The sequence below is a fragment of the Leiobunum rupestre genome, chromosome 8, assembly GCF_980474605.1.
Source record: "Leiobunum rupestre chromosome 8, qqLeiRupe1.1.hap1, whole genome shotgun sequence".
Classification (NCBI taxonomy): domain Eukaryota; kingdom Metazoa; phylum Arthropoda; class Arachnida; order Opiliones; family Sclerosomatidae; genus Leiobunum; species Leiobunum rupestre.
In genome coordinates, this window is record NC_143391.1 from 20,733,746 (window position 1) to 20,758,468 (window position 24,723).

The following is a 24,723-nucleotide window of genomic DNA, read 5'->3' on the forward strand; positions in this document are numbered from 1 at the left end:
AAATTAATTCCACTAGGGACGATTCTTCCGAGGAGTGGTATATTTTGGCTGGCCAACTTGTTTTTTCTTACCCGAGCAGCTCCAGCCTGCAAATTACGTCGAACAAATTTGATTTCAATTTTTTCGCCTATGGCTTCTTTTCTTTTAAGAGGCGGGGTAAAAGGGAGAGAGAAGCCGTGAATTAAAAGCGGATTAAACCGAAGGGTACGCCACCTGGAGGCGATTCCTCCGAAAAATTTCGGAAAATTTCCAAATTCCTATAAAGTGTTTAATACGGTTATCGAGCATCCCCCGAATTTAGGAGCTTGGAACGGGGATGCTTTTATTGGCCTCGAGAATTTCGGGAATTATTGGCCTTTTAGGAAAAGGTTTTCCAATAAATGGAAGTTTCCAAAACCGAAAATTTTCAAAGACGTTAAGGGGAAAAGGAAAATTATTGCGGGATTTAATTCTAAAGAATATCTCTTAAGAAATCTTTCCACTAAAAGACGTTTCAGTCCTATCTCCATTGGTATAATTCCGATATACGTGTAAAGTCGACGACTGGAATATATTAAAATTAATTACTCGTAAGTAATTAATTACAAAAAGTTTTGAGTGTAATTCGTCTTGGCAAAAATTGGGAGAAAAATTAATCAAAGAGCAGTTAATTTTTAAACATGGACCATTTTTTTCAATTTAATGGATTTAGAAGTTTTCAAAGAATTCGGCGAAAGATAATACCGCGAAAAAAAGGAGTAGCCTCAATTTTAGACGAAAAAAATGCGTAAAATTCTGACGGAATTTTCGTATAAAATTCTTTCAAGCGTGCAAGAATCGGAAAAGGGGAACTTAAACCGACCGTAAAAAATATTTGGACCAAAAAAAAGAGCATCGTGTTACCCAGGATGATACGGCGGTTGTTTTTAAATAATAATGAAAAATAAACAAAAAGAGTTAGGGAACCAAGGGCATTCCTTCGAAACCAAAAATACATATATTCCGGCATCTCGGGGGGAAAATGAAAGATTCTTGAGGCTAGAAAATTTCAAAGAATAGAAAATTCCTCGTCTTATTTGCTTTTCGGTTTCGCCAATGCCGATACAATATTTTATCTCTCGAATACGGATACAAAATCATTTTTACCCATACAAGGGAAACTAAAAAAAATATATATATAAAAGTTGAGGCTAACGGCTACCCCGTAGAAACTAGGAAAAAGGTTGGGCGAATGCCCAAACGTAGAATAATATACGCGACGAAGGGTAACCTGAAAGCGTGGTTAAAAATAGATCGGTCCCTTTCGTTCCTCGACACTTAGCGATCAGGTAAGGAAGGCGAGAGCTCGAAATCCGACTCTCCATTTTTTTGGCTCTTTCCCGATTGCCTTCTCCCAACGGAACGAAGGAGCTGCTCACTAGACGATACTGGCCTCATCATTCTCTCTTTATTGTTTCGGCCACCAAGAATGCCTCCTTCCCGCGCCTACGGGGGCTTCTTTCCTCATAAAGACGGTACTGGGGCATGCGGATTCTCCATTTTATATAAAGAATATCGGCGGGATGTTGGGGGTTCTTACGCCCCAGACACGGAGGGTTTTTATAACCATCGCGGCTTGAAATATGGCCGGCAAAAGCGGACGAAATTGCTAACGTTTCTTTTCGGTTTACGGCATCCCTAAAAAATAAATACAGGACATTTCTTGCCAATTCCCTTTAAGAATGTCAGCGAGTCTCAAAAACAAACTGTACCCTGCCTTGCCTTTAATATTTCATAGCTTTATAATAAAAGTACCTAAAATAAGTTGGAATTTGAAAACTTGAATATTTTAAAACAGGTTCCTTCAGGGTAGAAAATAAGAGAATTTGCCCGCTTTTGGGCTAACGTAAAGATACATTTTCTAAATTCGATAGAATGTTTTCGTATATAGATTAAGTGTCGAAATTCAGAAGGGTAAATGAAATATATAACATTACTCTGTGTTTTATTGTTTCAACTAGGCGTAAAAAATAAGTTTGAAAGCAGTTTATTCCGCAAATTGAGCTATCAAACTGAAAAAGCGCCTATAGATATAAAAAAAAGGTTAAATTACTTCAAATTTTCAATTCAGATTGAGAGTTATTATCTGAAAGCGTGAAAATACTTTAAAATATTGAAAGACATTTCACGATTTTAAACTGTATGGTATACTCTATGCAACGCGATATCGAATAAACGATCAAAAATGTATTTTAAAGACGAAGCTCTGTTCATTATCATTACCTTTTTTTATATTATTTCTATTACCTTTATCTTTTATTATTTTAATTACGCCCTTAAATCGTATATCTTATATCTTTAAGCTTTGTCTTTCAGAATCTCGGAGGAAAATGTGACCAGACGCTCAATTGAAACTAACTTCGGCGAGGCTTTTCAGATATAAATCTATTGTCCACTTTCGTTCGACCTCAAAAAAGGCAATTCAGCCATTGTGAAAACTTTTAAGCTATTATCCGAACCCTCGACTTAAAGACGCGCTTGAAGTGAAGTTCACACTATACGCGTGACTTTTTTCGGCTATCTAGTCCAGCAATTTTCCCGCTCTTCCAGCTAATTTCTTAATTGAATCGCAGCTATTTGCTAGTCGATTTTCATTTTAGCTTTTTATACTGCAAAAAGTAGGATAGAAAAAAATTGTTAGCCAAGTTGGTGGCGTAAAGTAGCGTAGCGCGAACTTAGCTCGAGTAACACTTTCCAAGTTTCGGAACCAACTTTGTATCAAGTCTTAACCCAACTCTATAGAAACCATCTTCCTCTAAAGAAAAGAAAAAAGGTGCGGTTACTCCACTGGCGAACCATATTGCGCCTTCAAAATCGATATAGATTCTAAATTTTGTCGGCTTCCTTTGAAAACCACTTTTTGGGCTCTTTCTCCAGCGAGTCAGGGCCACGAAGAATAAACGGGTAAAAATATCTGGAAACTTGTCAAAGCACGTGGCCCCCTTCGTTGCCTATATACGAGGTGGAAAAAGCCGAGTGTTCGGAGTCGACGTTTTTAAGTGTCAAAAAACAGAAATCTTAAAAAAGAGAGCGTCGCTCTAGGTTTTTGTCCTTTGACACGACGTCGATTTTCGCTTCGACAAACTTGAAGATCTCTTTCTTACATTTCGAAGAAGAGCCGCTCAAAATAGCTTCGTTTAAACGAAGGACCATACGGATAATCCGACAACAGAAGCGTCCTTTTCGGGAGTCGGCACTCCCAAAATTTCCAAAACATCGAAAGTGGGGATTAGGTAGGAGTTTTAAAATCGTGTTCGGCTTCCGTAGACTTATAACTTCCCAAAATATGGGAATAAAAATCCAAAAGGAGGCTCGCTATATTTTTAAGAGATCAGCGATAAATAAAAAGTACTTTTTTGGCCGCTATATAAGAATAAAGGCTTAATCCCGGTCGAAAAAAGGACGGGAAAGTGGTATTTTATCCGCGTCGAGGCTATTGAGAAATCGCGTTATGTCACGGTTTTATACGGCGCGTTGATCCGAGGAGAAAGGAACGATAAAAGAGGTTGATGGCAGAGAGCGCTAAATCGAATTTTCATTCCGTCAATAATTAATCCGTTAATCTTATCGCAACGAAACAGATAATCCTGTCAGTAGCGATTTCATCCTCCGTGGATCTCGGAAAAGCCAGCTTCGGACAGAAGCTTTATTAGGTTTCGGCAGGGCGCGGACCAAAGTGAGCCGGCCGAACGAGAGATGAATCGTATCGGATCGTATAACACGCTCGGTAGCGGTAGTCTATCTCGTCGAAGGCACGCTAACTTTACCGTATCGTATCCGCGATATAGCGCGGACTTCCGAGATATGGAGACAACGCGCTTCTAGAGGGGAAAAGCCATTAAGCCAATCGAATCGCCAAAAGGCTCTAATCTACAGATTAGAGCCGAATAAAGAAACCAGAACTATACTCGCTCTGACACTCGTGAATATTTTGTCTTTTCGCTTCGTAGCGCGATTGTTACTTTAAGCGCCGCCAGAGGTGCATTGAGAAGAGATCGAAAATCCGCGGGCTAAAAGAGATATAGTGAAGAAATAAAACCTAAATATCTAAAAGCTCAGAGTCCATACATTCCGAAAAGAATAGCACTTCGCTGTCGATTCGGGATAAAACGTATGGGGATGTTAAGCTCGCACTTAGCCGCGCCTATATATTCCCACTTCGCGGACCACCTAAAACTAAAAAAAAAGACTTTATTCTATACGGGATATTTCTCGGAGCATTAAGAAACGTCGAATTCAACCTTTAAACTAATTCTTCCCCTACCTAAGATAAAAAAAAACCTCCTGACGTATTTAGAAATAAAAGCGTAAAGTCCCTACAGCGACCGTTTTCTCTATTATTTTTAAATTTCCTAATATTACTGGCTCGCTCCATTTGAGTTATATTTAGGTCAGCGAAGATCCATTAGGGGTACAATTCATTATAGTATCTGCCATTCGAAATGCCGCTTCTGGAAATAGGTTAACATCATTCTTAGTCCTCCCACAACCTTTCCGACTGTCGGCTATCTCTTTTCCGTTCTTGCCAGTCCCATAAAAAAAGGTAGAAAGCGGAAAAAATAAAGAAGAAAAGGTATAGTATAGAAGATCATTGCGGGGTTTTATTTTTAGGGGTTCCGGCTGGTTTTTATGGCCATTTCTAGATCCCAGAACAGAAAGCTAAATAGGAAAGGGATATCTCTCGGAGGGGAAGCGACGGCGCGGGAGAAGGGAATTATTCTACATAAAGATGGGCTCATTCTTTTTCTCTCGGCGTCTTGGCCGAAGAAGAAAGGGACATAGCGAGGGAATATATTTAGACAGGCGCTCCAAATTTATAGCTTCAACTTAAGCTCTTTCCGAGATAATGCGCGCTATAAGATATTCAAACAAGCCCCGCTTCGAAATGAAAAACCACCCTCGTGAGCGGATAATATTACGGCGTCACATTTCACGGTGACTCCACTCAAAAGGTAAAACTCCTCTTCCAAGAATGTCCGAATTTCACCGTCCTGGTGCTAGAGGCCTGCGCCGATCTGATATGAGTCGGCGGGGGCGTTTGACCCAAAATATACCGGCGGCGGCGGCGGCGGCGGCGGCTTACGCCGGCGTTTAGGCCTACGGTGGTTGCGTCTTCGGCGTGGCCAAAATGACCAGCGGCGGCGGCGTTTGTATAAATTTTAGAGCTATTTTTTGTAGCGACAGTTTAAAAAACACGCGACCAGAAGGGCAAGGGCAAATACCAACTCGTACTAGTCCTTCCATGGACTAATTAATGTACACAGGGATGCCCCGTTTCCGAATGTTTGCGATTGTTAAATGTGCGCTTTGGTGGCGGAGTTAGGAACTAACGGAAAACTAGGGTCAACCGGGGGAAGAAGGAAAAAGGGGGGAAGGGGGACATATCGATAAACCAAGCAACATTTAAATTTAAAGGGAATTAAAATATGGATAAGCCTTGGTTATATTAGTGACTCTCTCTATAGCCAAGATAGCAATGCTGGAATCTATTGACGCTAAGTGAAAATGCTATTACTCTGCGTCGACCGAAATCCGAAAACCAAATTTGACGTTCGACGTCGTGTTCAAATGTCGTTATTTTCGCGCAAATGAAAACCAAGCTTAATATACCAAAAAAAAAAGTGTATGAAGAAAAAAAAGACAATCGGCGGCGGCGCAAGCCGCTACCTGGTGCCACCGATAATGACATCTATTATCGAAGGAAAACCAACAGAGGCGGGTTTTCCTATGATTGTAAAACCCATTTAAATGGCAATTAAACTAAGGATAGGGCTTAAGGGAGTGAAGCGTGTCTCCGGTAAAGGACGTTGTTTCCGTCTAATAGGGTTAGCGAAATCTCTCTTTCACGAACTCTTTCTACGAAGTTGTTGTGCTTTCCGTGGGAAACTCTACCCCGCAACGTGTGTCGCGTTAATTCTGGCGTAGCGGATTATTTATACTTTAAAGAAAGAGGCGCGTTCCTTTCTACGTTATCCTCTTCAGTTGCCTCGAAAGAAAGAGGTCATTCCGGCGGACAAGTGGATTAATTAGAGAACTTTGAGACAGCTCGAAGACTATAACGTATGAAATATACGCGGGGCCAAAATCCCAATGGTAGCATTCTCTCATTTCCAGAGAAATTTCTCAGCGTCATGAATCGTTACCGCATAGGGTCCCCTAAATATATAATCACGGTTCTGAGTCTAGACGCTGTCCTCTCCGCGAAAAAGAACAAAAGAAATAAATACACGGCGCTGGTTGGACAAATGACCGATGTCAGAAGGCGAAAGGGGGGTGGAATTTAACCCGGCGGCCTTCTTCTCCCATCGCCGTCAGTCCGGCCAATAAGAAAAGAATCCGCGCGGAGATGTTCGAAAAATATACTCGGCCCCGTTGTCATCGCAAAATTGTTGGCAGTAGCCCCGCGGCAGTCCGACTATAGCCGTCAAATAGCGCGTTCTTATTTATTGGTATTTTCTTTGATGTCAGATGCCCGTAATCGCTTTCGCTTGTTCTAGAAGAAGTTGAATACCGGTCAAAATGTCCTCGGAGTGAGAGCGAACGAGCAACGAGAACGTTAAAGACTCGAATAGCTCTTCTGGCGAGAAAAAGCGTAAAAGCTTGACGGCTAATTTCGGTAATATATCGAAAATAATGTCTATATAACAAAAATATATAATTCTTCAACGTAGCCTTGAGATACTCTCTCTCTCTCGTTTATTCAGGAGCCTTATTGAGTTTGGGAAGCTCATTTTGAAGTAAAGCGATATATTACCGGTTTCAAACATATATATTATATTATATATATATATATATATAGAAGAGCGAGCGAGTTATTCATTATTCTTCAACCTTCTATTTTGAGACTATCCAGTAAATGGGCCAAAGGCACGCCAACAAGAACCGGCAGGCACCCGTTGCGAAGGAGGTAATAATGCCAACACCTTTTTCCAAAGCTCAAACCATAAAATACATTAGATTTTTTAGTGAGAGAAAAAAGCGGCTAAGAAAGGCCCTACGGGTCTTCTTGGCCCCACTATGATCAAAACGCGGAGAGAAATTTTTTCTCTTCGGGGCGGCCAACAGCCGCCTGTAGATTCGAGCCTGTTACGTATCATTATAGTTGCGAGGAAACGACCGACGAAGAACAAGATATTTTTCCGTTCTTTCTTCGCTGGCGCTCCTTTCTCTTTCGATTTCGGGAAAGATGGAAAAAATAAACGAGAGCGTTCCTTTCTAGCTTACGGGGGGGTTTAAAGTGGGTCAAGGCCCCGAGCGCCACCACGGCCAGAAATATTTTGTCTCCGCCACTTTTCCCATCCCTCCTAAAATACTACTTTATTCCATACGCTAACGACAGCCGCTCAACGGGGTCCTCGCCTCGCGTTTTCCAGACGTTTTCATCAAGTTTGGGAGTCGCGGGGAACGTAGTGCGTGGCGCGGCCCGTCGCTTTTCTCTAAGGTAATATAAAAGGTGATGTTGATAAGGAAAAAAAAAGTGTAATACTAAAGGACGGGCTTGTAGACACGCTTCACTCTTGGTTCGAGTTAGCCTTCCTTCGCCTCTCTTTTCCTTTGGAGAAAATGGGCTTATTTCCCCCCTCACAGCCCAGAGGGACCGGGAATCCCCCCCCCCGTTGCGTGTCTAGCTAACTCTGTACGTCTCTTATCTCTCCCGCTCCTCTCTGTTATATTGGAAAAACACTAGCGTAAGACAAATTTCAAAAGTATCCGAGCGGGGAAGTCGTTAGGAGGGGGTTCCAGCTATTACGGAACGAGAGACGTCAAAGAACGATTGTCCAGCTTCTAGCGTTCCTCAAGTCACGAGCCCGGTAATTGCCTCAGCACCAATCCCAAAGATGGAAATTCAAAATTACAAGGTTGTATTGAAACTTTATAACGTATTCTTTCGGTTCCTTCATTCCTGAATAGACTATGATTTGTGTAAAATATCCAGCTTTAATATTTGTACATAGTGTAGCGCGGGTGTCGAATGTTGGAGATCTCAACCTAGGGACAATCGACTTAAGCGAACCCCTAAGGTACCCGTCTACAATTAATAATAATGACTGAATACGCCCGGGACTACTCGCGTAACGTGATATGGTGGGGTTAGCGAGGGTCCTCAGTATTAAATTGGTGTCTAGGAGAAATTTGTTATTAAACGTATCAAGCCAGTTGTTAGATTGCCAAACACTAATTGATTTAATTTAAACTCAATATCCTAACCAAACATTTAAGCTAACTTAAAACTACCTAAACACTAATTAAACTAAATGAAATATTATCAAACTAAGCAACTGGCCAGTGCTCGCGGCATTAACGAAATGTAAAATCTAGGTTGCAACCATTACTTAACAAAGTTCATTCCGAAATGTTCAGTTGAACTGCGGAAACTTTATCGAAGTGGCAGAGTCCGGTTGGAGCCGTGGAAGAATCTGAGCGACGTTGTTGACGTTTCGGAACAGCGGAACACAGAATTTATGTTGGTGGCGATGGTATCTCGTACAATATGTTGAATGTAACCGCTGGATGGTTGGGCATAACGAATTGGCCAATATAGATTGTTCCTGTCCTTATCTTGAAGTCAACACGTTTACAGCTCGAAGGTTAAACAAAACACGACTTTAACGTCCAAAATTAGTTGAAATATCAATTATTTTGCTCCGATCATAAAATGGAGTCCTTTTCAAATCAAAATCCGAACCGTTACTATTTCTTTTTTTTTAGCTCGCGTCCGAGCGCGCGTTATTAAAAAAACTCGCGTTATTTATCTCGCGTATTATTTTCCAACTCTTCAATTTTGAGAATAAATATAAACGTAAAAATATGTATAATACATGTAAGCATATTTTAACACAATAAATAATTTATAATATATATAATGTATAAGAAATATAAATGACTATCAAACAACTGGTCTTAGACACGTCGGCATATCAATAAGGGGTCAAAGGGGCGCTGTGATCTCCTCGCTATCCCACAAAAACAAAGATCTCCCGGTAAAAGGACGGGCCCTTCCCTTACCTGGGGTAAAACACCAACAACCGAATCACCCAATCACCAAAATATTCGACCAGCAATTATTTTGGGGGAAAGGGGATGGTATATTTCTTATTAATTTGATATTTCGCATTACAATTGATGACGACGAAGTGTAACGGAGTACCCGAGAACGTAGTTTCAATTTGATATCGTGTATACCTCGAGCTAGCACGACGCTTTTTCATAGTTAACAAAGTGGCAATAGCGCGACGAGAAAATCCTATTAGGATAAAGGTGGCGTTTCTGGTAACGGAGACGATGATTACGACAGACACGGAATGTCACTTGATCGCCGCCAAGAAATTAGGTACCGTTCCGAGGCAATAAAGCCCGACCAACTTCTAATGTATAAAGTGCTATTAAGACAACGAGGTCACTTGGTACTCTTCACTCTGTCAAAGGATGAGTTTCAGTTTGCTCGTTAAAGGTTTACACTCTGACATCTGGTGGATGCTCTCATTCTAGATGGATTTTAATTCTTGGCGAATAGTTATAATCTCTGGCATTAGCACCCAGCATCCACTTTCGTTTTCTTTTTTTTTCAACAGAGATGGGTTATATCGCGCAGCACGGTGTATATACCGAGACGCGTAAGGTCGTTAGTTAACCTAGACGAAAAATTTCATACTATCACCTAGGAGCAACAAACACAAGGAGAACGTAGCTAGCCTTTAAACATGCTAAAGGCTGGTTTTCACTTGGACAAAAACGCCACAGCGGTGAACGTCGACGCAAAAAATCCACGTTAGGCCTAATACAAATTTTACGCGTCGAAGCTCGCCGTCGTGCCATTTTGGTTCTAGTGAAAACCCGCCTTAACGCAGTGTTGTGTACGAATTTAATTGGACGAGCCTTTACGCTGAACATTTTACGGGCGAGGGGGAAGACAATTTCCAAATTTTCCCTTTCCGACGGCGGCAGGCGCTAAAGCGTCTAACAAATGTAAACTGTACGCAAGAAAATCCACTCCTTGTATGGGGTGCTGTGTTTGTTGCTCCTAGCTGCCAAGAAAGCTGACGGAACTACGATACGATCTCTCAAAATTAAATTCGAAAACAAAAACAAAAGGATCATATCAACCGCGTAAACGTAAAAATAGTGAGTAAACGACTGTAAAATTGAAGCCAGTGCTGGAATAATAGAAAATATCGCCCCGAAAAAACAACAAACTAAGAGGTACGCGGCATCCGATTCGTGACATCCTATTCAAATATTTTGTTATACGGAAAACTTCATTTTAGCAAGAAAACTATTTCAAAGGAAAAAAAGCTACCACTACAACCGCACGCCATTCCACAAAGCCCTTTGACGAAGAAACTTAGAATAATTCTGACTTTCGCTATCTATACGTACATTTTGGTTGCTAAGAACAATTAGCGTAAGACTATCAAAACACCTTAAACGGTGAGAGTAAAAATAAGAAGCCGCGAAAGATTTAATAGGCCTTTCTATAAAGTAACATTGGCCTTCTTGTTTAGATGTATCGGGCGCGTCACTCGTGACGTAGAAGTGACGTTTCACTATGATAGCCAATTTTTTTATAAAGATCTAACCTTCAAAACGGAACTGAACTCCTACGTATCTCGTGAACGAAAGCAATACATTAAAACAAGTTCGGCAAGCGCAATGACTTTATAGAAAGGCTTATTGAAAGACTAGAATATTTTCCCGGCTTTTTAGAGTGGACGCCTTCAATTGGGGAAGGCATAATATTACGTGGTCACTGGAATGCGGGGCGGATCGATGTCTGCAAAACCGATGAAAAACCAACATCCGGCGCGGACGTCACGGGAAGAGGGCGACACGGGGCGGACAACTCGTTAAGCCCCCCCCCCCCCCTAAGAAAAAGCGAGCCCGACATTTCCAACAGGAAAAGGGATGGCTCCTCCGGATAAAATTTCTCTAGAGAATTATTTCCAACGAGAATATTTCTTTCGCTCTTCTCCGATAATGGAGGAGAAAGCAAATGGCCCATTTATTCTAACTACATCGCTCCATGCGTGATATGCCTAAATATGGTTATTAGCCTAATATACTAAGGCACAAACTACATAATTAAAATAAATTGTGGCTAGAAAAAACTGAAATATTGCCTGCCTGGTGAGTGGCTTCACCCTGGGATTTGGTGTAAAGCGTGTGGAACACTTTTACAGGCGTTGCGATCTATTTTTGACCTGGAGTATAGTAAAATTAATTGACTAATAATACAATGATAAAACCTAGAAAAAATTCTTGGCTGGAATCACGTTTGGCGAAAGGTTACCCCCAGGGAAACTGACTAAGAAAATAGTTTTTTAGCGGGTTAATTTACGGATTTATATTCATGCAGGTCCAAATTGTTTTAATTAAACAACCGGTAACAAAAAGAGCCGTTGAAACAATTGCGTGAAAGTTATTTATATCCTGAATAAATAATCGGCTATAGCCATTCAAGCCTATTTACCCTCAAACAAAGGAAGCAGAGAAAGCGTAGCATTTTTTTTATCCTTTATCCATCGCTAGGTGGTATCCTCATTAATCACGAACGTTTTGAGCGAGGGACCCTCATCGCGTAAAGAGACGAAGGCCACAGAGCGGGGGATGGAAAATGTAATTGTTTTAGCAATAAACCGGGGGGAGGGGGACCTCTTTCACGCTAGAATCTAATAAAAACCTTCCGCCCGTCTACCTCGTACCCGAATAAAAAATATGCTCTGATAAAATTTGAGTAAGTTGATCTATAATTTATTAGCGTCTCTAGTTTAGGTCATCTGCCGTGCCCTCACAATTTCCGTTATTCCGTATTATATACAAGATGCTCTTTACCGAGAAGGGGAAAACACGGAAAAATTGATAGTTGCTACTCAGGTACGAGGAACGATAAAGCCAGCAGACTACACCTTACTCCGCTTTAAGATCATCGTTCGTTTCAATTATGAAGCGGAGATAAGGGATTAGAAACTTATTTTTAGAGTGCAAATAGCGAATCGATTTTTATGCAAATTTCCGCGCTCTGCCTTCCCATTTCTTTACGTGATTTTTTTAGAGCTTTCGTTAATCCTATTCCTGACCCCCACGTACGACGCCGAAACAGAAATTACGAGGACAACCCGGCTTATCCTTTGACAAGATCTAAGTCTTCCTTCGAGCATTGTTACCTTTTCAATACACTAGGGGACTTCGAAAAGGGTTATTTATTTTATCCAGTCACGGAAAACTCAAATCTAGATTCAAAGAGAAAAAAAAAACTAGTTTCGTCGTGTGTTTCTTAATAGATCTTTTCTTTCTCAAATACATAGGGGGAGCTGTCCAATAATTGTCAACACCTGACCTCTCCAGTATCAATAATAGCAAAATGTTCGAACCACCCTCGGTCGGGCCCATTGGAAGAATCAAAACAACAAAAATAACAAAATTAAATGAAGAAAAATGTGTTGAAAAATGCTCGGTTTATAGCGACAATCATTTCGAGTTACTACCTGGCCTATAAAAACTACCATCCGTCTAAAATTATCTCAGCATTACGTAACGGTAGCCTATTAAGACTTTGTAAGCTACCGATAACTCTTCTCAAGTTTTGCCAATAAAATTGGAGAAAAACTTGCGTTTGGTTAAAATTGCTGAATGTTTTTTCGTGAAAAAGAAAGTGTCACGTATACCCCGGAGGATTTCCTCGACCGTTTCCCCAACTCGAAAACCTTTTTCAAAAGATAAGCAAAAAAACCCGTGGAGAAGAGGAAAGTGAAAAGCTCCGTTACATGTGCTATTGATTCGTGGAGGCCGACTGGGGACTAACAAAATACACGTCGCGAGTTTGGTTTATTCCCTGTAAAAACAAGGTGAGACCGATGTAAAAAGAGAGACTCTTTGAACGCTCGCGAACAAAAAAGGAACATTGCTATCGAATCGTTCAACCGTGTCTGAGTTTTACAAAAATATACAATACTACGACTGGAGAATCACTCCACCTTTAACTATACCAAAAATTTTCCACGACTTCAAATCACACGTCATACGTTAAAGTGGATCCAAAATGACGTAAAATATGACGTAGACTTTTATCTCTTATACTCCCGTGTCAAAATGTAGCGGCGCGTTGTCAGACGTACCATAATTATGGTACAACTCAATAATTCTAGCTAGGAATTTGGAACGTACCATAATTTCACCAGTGTGCCGTATGATACGCCTTTTTGCAATAATTTTAACAAACCGTACCATATTTTCAATAATTCTGATAGCACTTATCATATTGTCAGTAATTTTTGAACCCGCTAATAGGTTATAAGTTGCCATTGTTAAATTAAATCTTTACGTTGACAACGGTTATTTCTGGTGGTTTGATCTTTAAAATTATCCTTAAATTTTTATTCTCGAAACAGGCCTACATAATGTTGTGAAATAATTTAGCCAAAAATTCAATAATTTTGGAGTTTGTATACCATAATTTCCTTTTTTGCATCTTGCAACACTGGTATTGTCCAACCATGATGGACCAACGAGACGAAGTGGTCAATCAGAACGGGAATTACCCACAAGCGTTTACGCTAATTGTAAATCATATTATATTTAGAACCACAACATTTCAAGACTCGCTTTGTGCGAAATATTGTTTGAAAACTTAAGTTTATATTTAGAAGTTGTAACACGTAAAATACATTAAATGTTTTCATATTTTTCATAAAGCAAATCAGATCAAAGATAATACAAGCCTTGTACCCTAGATTCGAAATCAGCGAGTAGTCAACAACGTGTACCCACTGTCCCACTTCCTGCCGGGACTCCGAAAACATTAGCTCGTTAGTTATTACGGTAACTAACAATACACTCTTTTATATCCTTATTTGTGAGAGCTGCAATTTTATTACAGGTCTGATTTCAAATAGTGCATGCAAGGCCGCTTCACGCGGTCAAGTGCACGCGACGTCTCGAGCTGATGAGCACGTGCAGGCGCCCTTGCCTGTACTATTTAAATTAGGCCTGTAATGAAATGGCCGACTTCGTAAAAGAGTGTATAGCTAGTGCAATACCTATGTAGTCTGATTTTTCGTAGGTCACGTGCCGGTTAGTGGGTAATCAAAGTCGTCAATCAGAAAGCTCTCTGAATTCGAATCTAGGTATATTTTCTTTGGTCAGACACGGCCAACTTTGATCACGCGCTGTTCGCGCTACTACGGGTAACACATTCGTCGAAATTCCGCGAGCAAGGATTTTCCCCCTATAAACTGTACTATAATGTGTAGGAGGTCAGCGCCACGCTCGGTGGTTATATTGTCTTCAATGTAAAAACTATACTAAAAATAATAATCATACACATCTTTTGCTCATAGGTTAACACAGAAACGTCAACGAATGAGATGGCCGCTGTAGCGCGAGAGATGCGCGAGAAATCAAAGTTGGCCGTGGGTCAGATAAGCCGGATGGCGGCCCTAAAAATGTCTATTTTTCGTAGTCCGTAATACAAACCTGGATTGTAAAAATATTTGATTGTTTTTATAAAATCGGTAACGAATGAAAAGAGTTTTATTTCTTTGAAGTACAAGGATATTTTTATCTATCTTTAGTCAAGGCAAAAGTGGGTTAATCGATTCAACATGGCTTGTTATATACGGATATGCTTGTATTAGGCGCAATCGTCTAAAAAAACCCAATTTTCTATATAGTTGTTTTTCTCGAATGGTTAGAGCGAAGAAACAGGGATGGCGCGGATGTAGATGACAAGTACGGGACGGTGAAGAATACCCTCGCAGACAAAAGCGCACAGTAGATTCTTTCTAATAATAGATATTAAACGCGACTCTTATCCAACGGAGCCAAAGCTTGCTGCCGCTTATTTGGCGAAAAAAGAGGATCAACTGGCTCGTGAGATCCAGGCCTACTGTTGCTCGCAACTGAGCGTTTTCCCACCATTCGACCACAAAAACGAGCTAATATCGACGTTTAACTTTGGGATAGACACGTCTACCACCACCCCCGTGTCGTCCCCCACACCAAGGAAGCTTAAAGGAGAATAGCCACGCTTTTCCAAATATCGGAATCACTGTATAAATCACCGCCATTTTATTTTAATAAAAAGGTCCTAGACGGAAGACGCAAAAACAAACTTAAATGGATTAATAATAAAGCTTGTTTTAAATAGGGAGTAAGCGCCGTGACGGTGAGCGTTGACGAAAATTTGTTTACTAGGCTTAAAGGGAACTCTTATTTCACGTAGCGGCCAAGTCATCATCCGTCAAAATTTGAGAAGACGACGCTAAACTTTAAAAATTAATTATAAATCAACCGCTTAATATCTTTCAACGCGGTTTTCGCCAAAAAATCTAGTTTTTCATCGTCTAAACGCTCATTTTAATAGTTCATACTTGGAGTTTCGTCTTTAAAGAGACACTAGACGAAACTATATAGGAAAAAAGACCAAAAGATGGTGGCACTTACCGTCGTTGTCTTCGTAAAGAATCGCGAAGTATTTCCAGTTTTTGCTCTTGACAAAATCCAGGTAGGCCTTCCCGAGAGCGCTGGGATGCGGATAAAGGTTGAGGGAGTGGTTGTCGTGCCGGGATCTGTAGTCCCATCGAGTCTCGATGTGCGGAACTTGGAGGACGTCGCAAGTGGACTGAACAGCCGAACTGGCCTCCACCGATTGCGGACCAAAGACAGCTGCCAGACCCTGGTCCAGAAGGTCACAAACTACGCGGAAATTAGAAGACGAACACCGTGTTATGATAAATCAAATTAAGCGAAATATTAAGTTAAATTAACTATAGGTCTACGCTTCTATAGCGACTACTTCTCAAACTTCCCGTCACTGGGAATAATTTCGAAGAAAATTAGATGATGTCCTGGCTTTGGAAATCCCGAATAAAAACGGCTCTTTCAAACTGATTCGGGAGGGGTGGAATAATTGAGCAAACCATCTATTTATGTCTGGTAAAAAATTAAAAGGAAATAAGGCGTGAAGAATTTCCAGGGTACCGATAAGAGCGGGTATCGAGAAGGATGCCGTCTAAAAAAGCCATTAACACGGAGTGCGTTTCTCACCACTGTTAATTAAAGACGAACCCAGTTTGTCAACCGCCCTTTCACGTAGAAAAAAAGAACAAGAACGCGCCTTTGATGGAAAGGAGCTTGTTCGAGTTAAGAAAAATGGGGCCTGAAAATGACAGAGTCACCACCCTCGGACCACCGCCAAACGCGTCGCGTTGGCTTCCCAAAGAGAGCCGAAGCGATTAGAAGACGGCTGTCAGTCTGGCGTAGGCCGCCGATAGATAGTCGAGGACGACGCTCGATTTCGATGGATCTTAAAACCATCAGGACCATTTTATTTTTTCCCCGTGCAAGGTGTACCCCGGATAGGTGGAGCGAGTCTTTGGCAGTCTCATAATAGAGGAAAATGGAACGGCGATGGAGGGAAAGTTTGGCCAAACTGACGTTCCGAATGATAGCGCTTCGAACCGAACATCGGATAGGTTAGGCCTGAATATTACGGGGGAGGATGGTAACCCGAGTCTAGGAAGAGAAACGGAGGAGGGGGCGCCTCGTTTCGGGGGTTCTTTTCCCCGCCTGACACGCCATTAATCACGCCCTCTTTCGGGGGAAGAGCTAAGGAAAAGCGCTTTAAAATTAACATGCCTTGCTCCGGACGTTTCCAGAATCTGGAGAGACCCGTCCGGGTTTCCTTTTCGGGGAAGGGGCTCGCGCAACGCTGGTCCTGTCACCCGTCTTGCCATTAATCTTGGGGGGAAATAAGCGAGAAGCGCCTTCGCTTTTACCCAAAAACTGTTTTACCCGAGAAACCCAAAAGGAGATTTGTATCCCTAAATTATCACCGCGCCACTCTCTCCCTTCAAACTAAAACCCATAGTTGTCCGGGGCAACTCCTTAACTTATCCGTCATACTCGACCCGAAGATAATATCGTAGAAACGCGCCGGGACACCGGCTTTTTCCAAAGTTACGAAGTCGCGTCGAGAGGCGAAGTTTACACCCGAGCTTCGAAACCGCTGACGCAATTTTCGTTACGCCGCGCGCGGGTATCACGTATCGTCGTCAGCTCTGTAGGCTGATTAGAGGCATTCAAAATCTCGGCTTCTGGGACACTTTGTGTCGCGAGCTGCGAATGAAGCTGATAAATTGACTTAGTTGCGGGAAATTTTAAACCATCGGCATACCTAGTTTGGCCAAGAGCCTTGGACGATACAAATTTCAATTTTTATATGGGCGTTATAAAAGAAGCTCTAAATTAATTATAGCGGCGCTGAATTATAAAGGGAAATTTATAATCGAGTCGTCGTTCCATGAACTACGTAAGCAATGTATTAATAGAAATCGCATTCGACATAAAGTAAAGGGAAAAGAGGCGAGTCCACGGCTTACAATAACACATCAAAGCGTTCAAAGATAATAGGGAATTAATAGCGAAAGCCTATTTTTGGACGATCCTCATCGGAGAAATCCTCTTACGCCAGAGCGAGGTTGAAGGGATCAAAATGCGTTTACTTTGGGAGAGCGAAAGAGGGCCGGAACGAAGATTATGGAACGATCGGCGAAGTCCTCCTATCTCTTCTCGGTTTAGCTTCGGGCATTTCTAAAGATATTATCATTTACGAATTAGGGTTGGGCAGAAAATTGGTTAAAAATAAAAAGGGTAACATAGTTTTCGATAACGGAGGCTCACTCGTTTTAACCGTATTCCACTAAAAACGTTTATTTCTGCGTTTGCCAATGTGGAACGAAAAATAATCGAAAAACTGTATAAACTTTACGGGTAACGTTATTATTGACGTATTCGTTAAAGTTTCTTATTATAGCATTTCATTCCCTTATAGTTGGCCATTACGCGAGAGAAGTGGCTATAATGGGACATAATTAAAAATAATCCCCGTAACAAAATTGAGTGAAGGTTTGGAGCGGGCGTGATTATCATAAATCTTAAGGGCAAACAACAACGTCGGGGTCCTTTCGAGCCTTTATACAGCTCGCTAGAATTAAAGCGAAAAGAGGGTTGAGCTATCCGTCTCGAGAACAGCGACCGAATTAAGCCTAAGCAAACTGGTCGACTTCTCTCGTAGCCAAGTGCCGTCCGCTGTCGTAATGAGGAACTAAAACCAGAAACTTGGCGAAACTCTCACCGCGCGCTTTCAGTCGAGTTCCCGATGGCGGTGGTCGACGCCTTGGCGATCGTATCCGCCTAAAGAGAGAGAGAGAGAGAGAGAGAGAAGGAGCTGGCGACCAGCGAGGTGTGTACGTAAGGGGTTTACGAAGTTTTGAAAGTATAATGAAGAAGGGGTCGCCAGCCTTCTTCTCGATCCGCGTACGCTCGATCGCTTACCCTTTCTGGCAGCTTGAAAACTGTCGTGTTGTTCGAGTCGTTCCACTTGGGCGGAAATCCTAGAGTTGGGCAAAAGCCGGCCATCGCTGTTGACTCTGTCCACCGCGTAGCGGAAGGTCAATTCCAAAACGTCATCGCCAGCTTCGAAGAGACCGCCTGCGAGATAAAACGACAAAAGTCGGTTAATATTTACGCGATACCTTTAGTCGAGAACGAACGAACTTTTCAAGGACAAATTGCCTAAATTAAAAAATACAAACAAAAAAGACCGTATTGGCGTTAAATCATTTCGAGTGACGTCAATCGCGAGGCCCCGGATCCACCTAATTAGAGATATTGAAGTTTATTAATAGCGAAAATGCGACTAACGAATATAATGACATTCCGGCGTACGAGGCAAACTAATCCCCAGATAATTAAATGACAGAAACGAAGCTAGCTGACCCCATTTCCCGTACAGCGGCGCAACAAGGACGCGGAAGATAAAAGAGAGGGACCAGCTTGAAACTAGCCTTGCCAGCGATAATTGAATGCGGTTGTCACGTCAGCCAGTAACACCGGACCGCGCGGGGGGGAGAGAAAAGGCCCTTCTCCGTACTTCTTCGACTGTCCGTTTGACGTATCAGTTCCGACGACGCGCTTATCTCGCTTTCAGAAGTAAAACGGATATCACCGAAAACCAGTACGTAACAAAGGGTCGGAGGCTTCGGATTTTAACGAGCAGTAGCTCGAGTGACAAACTACAAAACAACAAAAGATAGAAAATGAAATCTGTCTCAAACCCCCTTATCAATTTAGCGCGTTATTACTAAATCTATAAAGGCCTTCTATCCTGTTGCGAGAAAAGGGGATCACTTTCTAGTGACAATCTTTATCCCTGTCGCTTCGGGGAAAAGACGCGTCTGGCCAAACCATTACGGGCAACGGTGAAGGCGGCGATTACGGTAGCGTCGAGGTCAAAGAGAGTTGAAAAATTCGATTGGTTCCTGCATAAGGGTATAATATTGTTACATAAGTGTGACACTTCCTATTCTTCACATGCGAGAGTTTTACTGAGAGATATTCACAAGACAGACTGCATTACCGGTTTCGTCGCCGTTTTGCGTCCGCTTGCTAACGCGTCACACTTAGCCTTTGCCAGCGATTCGCTAGGGAAGATTTTCTTCTTGTGATGACGTCACTCCGTTACTAGCTCTCAGTAAAATATTCCTTAAAGTGACAAACTTATGGAACAATATTATAGACTTATGGTTCCTGGTATTAATTTAGAGAAGATAGCGGAATCCGCCTTCAGGATGGTTGAAGCTTCGGTTAACGTGTGAAAGATTTTTAAAAGGTAAAGAAAGAAGAAATTGGTCGTTTTCGGCCCAAGAGTGGCGCTTCCGAGGTTAACTCGACGGCTTTACATAAAGGAGAGGATATGAACCGCGACTAACTGGAATATATTAATCATCCAGGAAAACGGTGGACATTTCCGAGTAATTAGGTCAGAATTTTAGACAAAGACAAAGGATAAGAGGGGGTCAAACTTCCGCCTAAAACCACTTTCGTATCCGTTAGTTCGGTCGCCAAACTATACATTTATACGGATTTTGAAGTACGCCAGCGGGTCGCCTATACACTCAGCGCTCAGCGCGTTCAGAATAAAACCATCGCGCCAAGAATTTAATCAGATGGGTGGCTCGTTCTATAAGTTTCGGTTATCGGTAATTTCCTACCTATCTTTAAAGCATTACCGGGAAAACTCCATCTATTATCGGAACGGGTAATCAAAAAGAACCCATCGTCTATGGGGATATATGTCCCGTGTTTAAAGAGTCAATAGAATGTATAGAAGGGGCAGATATACCGTTACGGATGTTATTTAATGGATCTTCTCGGTTACTTGTAAAAGTCTTTCTGCCACTTCCCATTAACGAGTTCCTTAGAATTCACTCCGCAGCAGGCTCTCGGATTCATTATCCCGCGTATAATAAAACTAAACGAAATGATGAACCAGCAGCGCATGTTTAACTGCACTTTCCGAGTTTCTTCGCTCTAGCAAAACGATTTCGCTCATTCTTCCGTAAACCATTAAACTATATACGAAATCTCGAAGATAATAAAGCGAACAGCTCATCAAGGACCTCTACTCCCGAACGTCTAAAGCCGAACCGAGGGCTAAGCGTCGTTCGACGTTAAACGAACGCGATTTAAGTAGCGACGGACGACAGGGTGGCAGCTTTTCATTTCGAAAAATATACGGAAGACAGACTCGCGGCGGGCCGTTCTTAAACAGGGCGTGAAAGAGGAGTCGGTGGACTTCGCTTTCAGAAGGTTGCGCCATCCGTAAAAGGTCTTCGCCGTTAACTTGGACCCCCTCGCGGCCGCACTTCGAGAGCTTAGCAAATATTGTATGAAGGGATCCCTTTTGCTCGACAACCCGGAAGAGCCATATATTCTCGAAAAGGTTTCCTTCGATTTCGCAACGGGTTTCAAAGACAGTTTATATACTCAATCGATTTTGACCCCGCCAAGAATACGCAGTCTATACGACTTAGATTTTAAAATAGTCCGCCATACTTCACTTACTTTTTCTTCGAAAACTAAACGAGCCCGCATTTTGGTCTAACGTGTAGGAGTGTCACGTTGATATTCGAGACAAAATAAGTATTTGATCAACTCTAATGCCTGAAAGCCACGAGTCTCAATTCCGCGAAGTTTCAACTCGGCGGAAAAATCTAGAAGATACGCTAGTTGGCAATATTAAATAAAAAACAATGTACTTAAAACTGTACTTAGTTACCAAGGAATACTAGAAGAAAAATATAAACTTTTCGGAGTGGTATTAGCCATATTTTCGAGAAATAAGCAGGCTTCGGTACTAGACGCGTTAAAGTAGGCGTAAGGGCGAGTTTCTCTCTTAGCTAGCTAGTTATTAAAGGGAGTATAACCTTTTCAGGAATTTGGGGCAATACATAATTCCCTCCCCTCATTTTTCTAACCACGTGTTATACGTAGTGTGAAATTCAGTGGTTTTTGAGGAATTATTCCACTTAAAGTATCCCCGCTTTGGTAGTGCTTTAATTTGCTCATATCTACTAGAACGCCTTTCTTGAATCTAAAACCACGTACCTCATTATTAAGAAATTATATTTGAATATAAATCCAAACTATAATGAAAATAATTAATTTATAGCTCTGATATTGTTGTTTATATGTTAATTAAGGGTGCATTTAAAAAATAAACACTAAATATGAAACAAGAAAGGTATCAAGTTAGAAAAACGCTTCCTCTAATAGAAGAATTGGGGGTTTCTACTATCATTCTAGACTAGCACCATGAGCGAGAAAAGAGAGAAGCTATGGCGCACCCTACCAAACAAGGAGGGTCCTACTCCCTTTAAGAAGATCACGTGGTCGGTCAAAGCCGATTTAAATCCGTTTTCAAAGCTCAACTGATGGAGTGAGCGCCTATAGACGCGGTAGAGCCGAACGCATCCGCGCGAACGTAATGGCTTTATTAGCTCGCAATACCTAAATATTAGTTTGGGAGCATCTATAATTCAGTTTAATCAATTTGGCTGGGCCGAAGCCAGGAGAATTTTGAATAAATGTTAAATTACGAATGAGCGGCAACACGATTTCGGCCAATATCCATTGGACCAGAAGCGGATCCAAATACCATTACACCCGTTTAACGTATGCCGTTTAACTCCGTATCTTCGTTCCAATCGCGCTATCTCTTTCTGTTTCGCTCAATCCCATCAGCCGAAGAGAAAAGGAAAGCGCCATCTAGCGACCGAAGGAGAAAGCGCGGGGACTCTCTCGGGAGAAAACCTAGCTTCTTGTTCTAGCCATCTTCGAGCGCAGATAGCGTATTATTTATATATCGTTTCCGTCCACCAACGGGGTAGTTTACGCGAAAAGCGGGTTTTGGGTACAGTTTGAATAGGCGCTTAAGCGCATCGGGTATCATCTAACTTCGACGCGGGAATAAACACGGCGCGTTTGATTCCGTTATGTTGGGTGCCATGGCAAACTGATGGTTTCCGATAGGAGCGTCGCGACCGTAAACAAACCATCCCTATTCCCGGCTAGATGGCGTCCTTTAGTCCCTTTTTAAATGGCTTCGCTTCCAAACTAGGGAATATTTCCGAGTCGTCCGCGATCGAATCGTTTCTACATATTTAGAATATATTTTCCGTGATTTTTTTAAAGCGAAGCTCGCGTATTCCCCGGAGTCCACCAAACCTCGACTCTGAAACGGAGGAGGAGGGGGAGATAAGCACTTACAATGAGAATTCCTTCAACTTTGCCCTCCCCCTCTTCCATTAGTTTAAATTCAAGCGAGTAATTTGGGAAAGTTGACTTATACATCAATAAATTATCCAAAGAGCGTCAGCGTTTCTCTCGCGAGGACGACGAAGACGACGAGTCTTGGACCGAGATCATTTTCTCATAGCTAAAGTCGCTCGCGCTGCAGTATAGCCGGCCAGAATGCTTTGATTTAATTGCTAAAAACACTTTCCGAAATGAATATTTACGAATTTCCAGACAAGCAATATTTGTATGACTCGGAACACTCTCCTACCAAAAAGGCGAAACGTCGAGTCATTATAATATCTATCTCTTCTTTGAATAAAGTATGTCGTTTCCAGGGGTCGGGGTTAAAATTTTATTTCAATAAAGGGAAAACGTAATCAATTTCCTTGACGAAAATGGTGGATGAAATTTAATTCAAAAATTATATAAAACTTTTTTCAGATCCAAATTTGACTTTGATTAAAAATTACAATGCAAAAAGTGTTATATTTAACAAATTACAATGAAATTTAAATTTATTCCGATCTGATCCGAACAAACTTGGATGAAAACTGATGTAATTTTATTATAGTTTAAACTTTGAATCAAGTAATTTTCGAGTAAATATTTCTAGAGAACTGCTTTTTATTAGATTATTGCTTGGATATTTACCACCCATTTGTAAGAGATATATACGATTCGATAAATTGAAAAGTACCAGGATTTCGTATTTACTTTTCTAATATTTATTTTAGTATATCGAAAAGCTAACGGCGGGTAAAGGGGGAGATAATCAAGCGCGTGCGTAAATATGATAATATTTGTCGGTGGAACAGTTTAATGGAGACAAAGTAGGCAGGGTTTCGCACCTTTTAATAAAACGAGCGGCGCAATAGCCTTCATAAATCCACGTCAAATATTTGCCCTTTTCTTTCGAATCTCAGTGAGAGCGAGAGACGTGGAAAGAGAGTACGTGCGGTTTTATTAGATTTGAGTCGAGTCTTAACCGACAGCGCCCTTAACGGCTTACGGCCAGGGACCAACCTATTTCCAACAAACGATCTCGCCTTGAACCAAATAACGACACCTAGACACCTAGATAGAAGCCGTCGGAAGTTGAGGGCTATTCCGGACGTCAGCGCCGAAGATCCGAAGCGCGTAAAAACCGAGACGAAAAGGGGGGGGGGGAATAGGTGGACAAGAAGCAAATATTTAAAGTCCACTGTCGCGCGCGGAGAGCGAAGAGTGAAAAGAGAGTAATGAGGTTCGTTTTAATCCGACACACCGCTGTCCCGGCGCAGCTCTCCATCCCGCGACCGCGTAATCTAAACCGTTATTAATCTCTCGGACATCGAGAACCCCTTATATTAGATAATTTAAAGGCGGTTAAAACCCTTAAAACGTCGCGGGGGAAGAGATGGACACGCGAGCGCCGGTTTTCCAGGCGTAAACAAAGTCATTAAAAGCCCTAAGTGCGGTTTCCAGCGACGTGTCGAGCGAGACGCGCCATCCACAAACTAGCCCTCCCTCCCCCCCCCACACATTGCACGCGCGAGGTGGACAATTTGGGAAAGGGGTTACTCGATATCGAACTTAAGCTTCAATAAATCAAACGTCTAAAGGAATAGGGAGCGAACCGGTAGAACCAAAGCTACCATACCAGAGTGATTGAGAAAAATCATTTCACCTCGGGCAGGACTCGAACCTACGACCTTTAGGTTATCGTCCCAACGCCACTACCATTGGACTACCCAATTTATGAATGACTCGATCTGGTTCACATTATTGACGGGATACATTTAACCCCGTTGTTGACGGTACCGTAGCATTTTACGTCAACTAATTTATAACAGATCCTTGATAGCCTGTAGTCATAACAATGAGAATTTATTTTGGTTATTACGCGGGAATTTTTAATTAGAATTTTCATTCAAAATGGCACCACACGCAGAGGTATTCCTTGGTTTGAATGAAACTTCAAAATATATATTTGTTGGAGCTCCCAAAAACGTCCCTTTATATACGGGAAACTTGGACGCCGGAAGTTAAATCGTCTGGTCGACTTCGTTATATATTCAACGCTTCAACTCC

At 41.8% G+C, this 24,723-nt stretch overlaps 1 protein-coding gene across 1 annotated transcript in view; it reads right to left on the reverse strand.

Moving 5' to 3' along the window:
- Nucleotides 1-24,723, reverse strand: part of LOC149932701 (glutamate receptor ionotropic, kainate 2-like) — a 113,956-nt gene that overhangs the window by 36,701 nt on the left and 52,532 nt on the right. Inside the window, exons 2-3 of the mRNA XM_090157496.1 lie at nt 18,349-18,504; nt 15,457-15,708 (exon numbers count right to left, since the gene is read on the reverse strand). Of these exons, the coding sequence (XP_090013622.1) occupies nt 15,457-15,708; nt 18,349-18,504 (408 nt within the window). The remainder of the gene's footprint in view (nt 1-15,456; nt 15,709-18,348; nt 18,505-24,723) is intronic.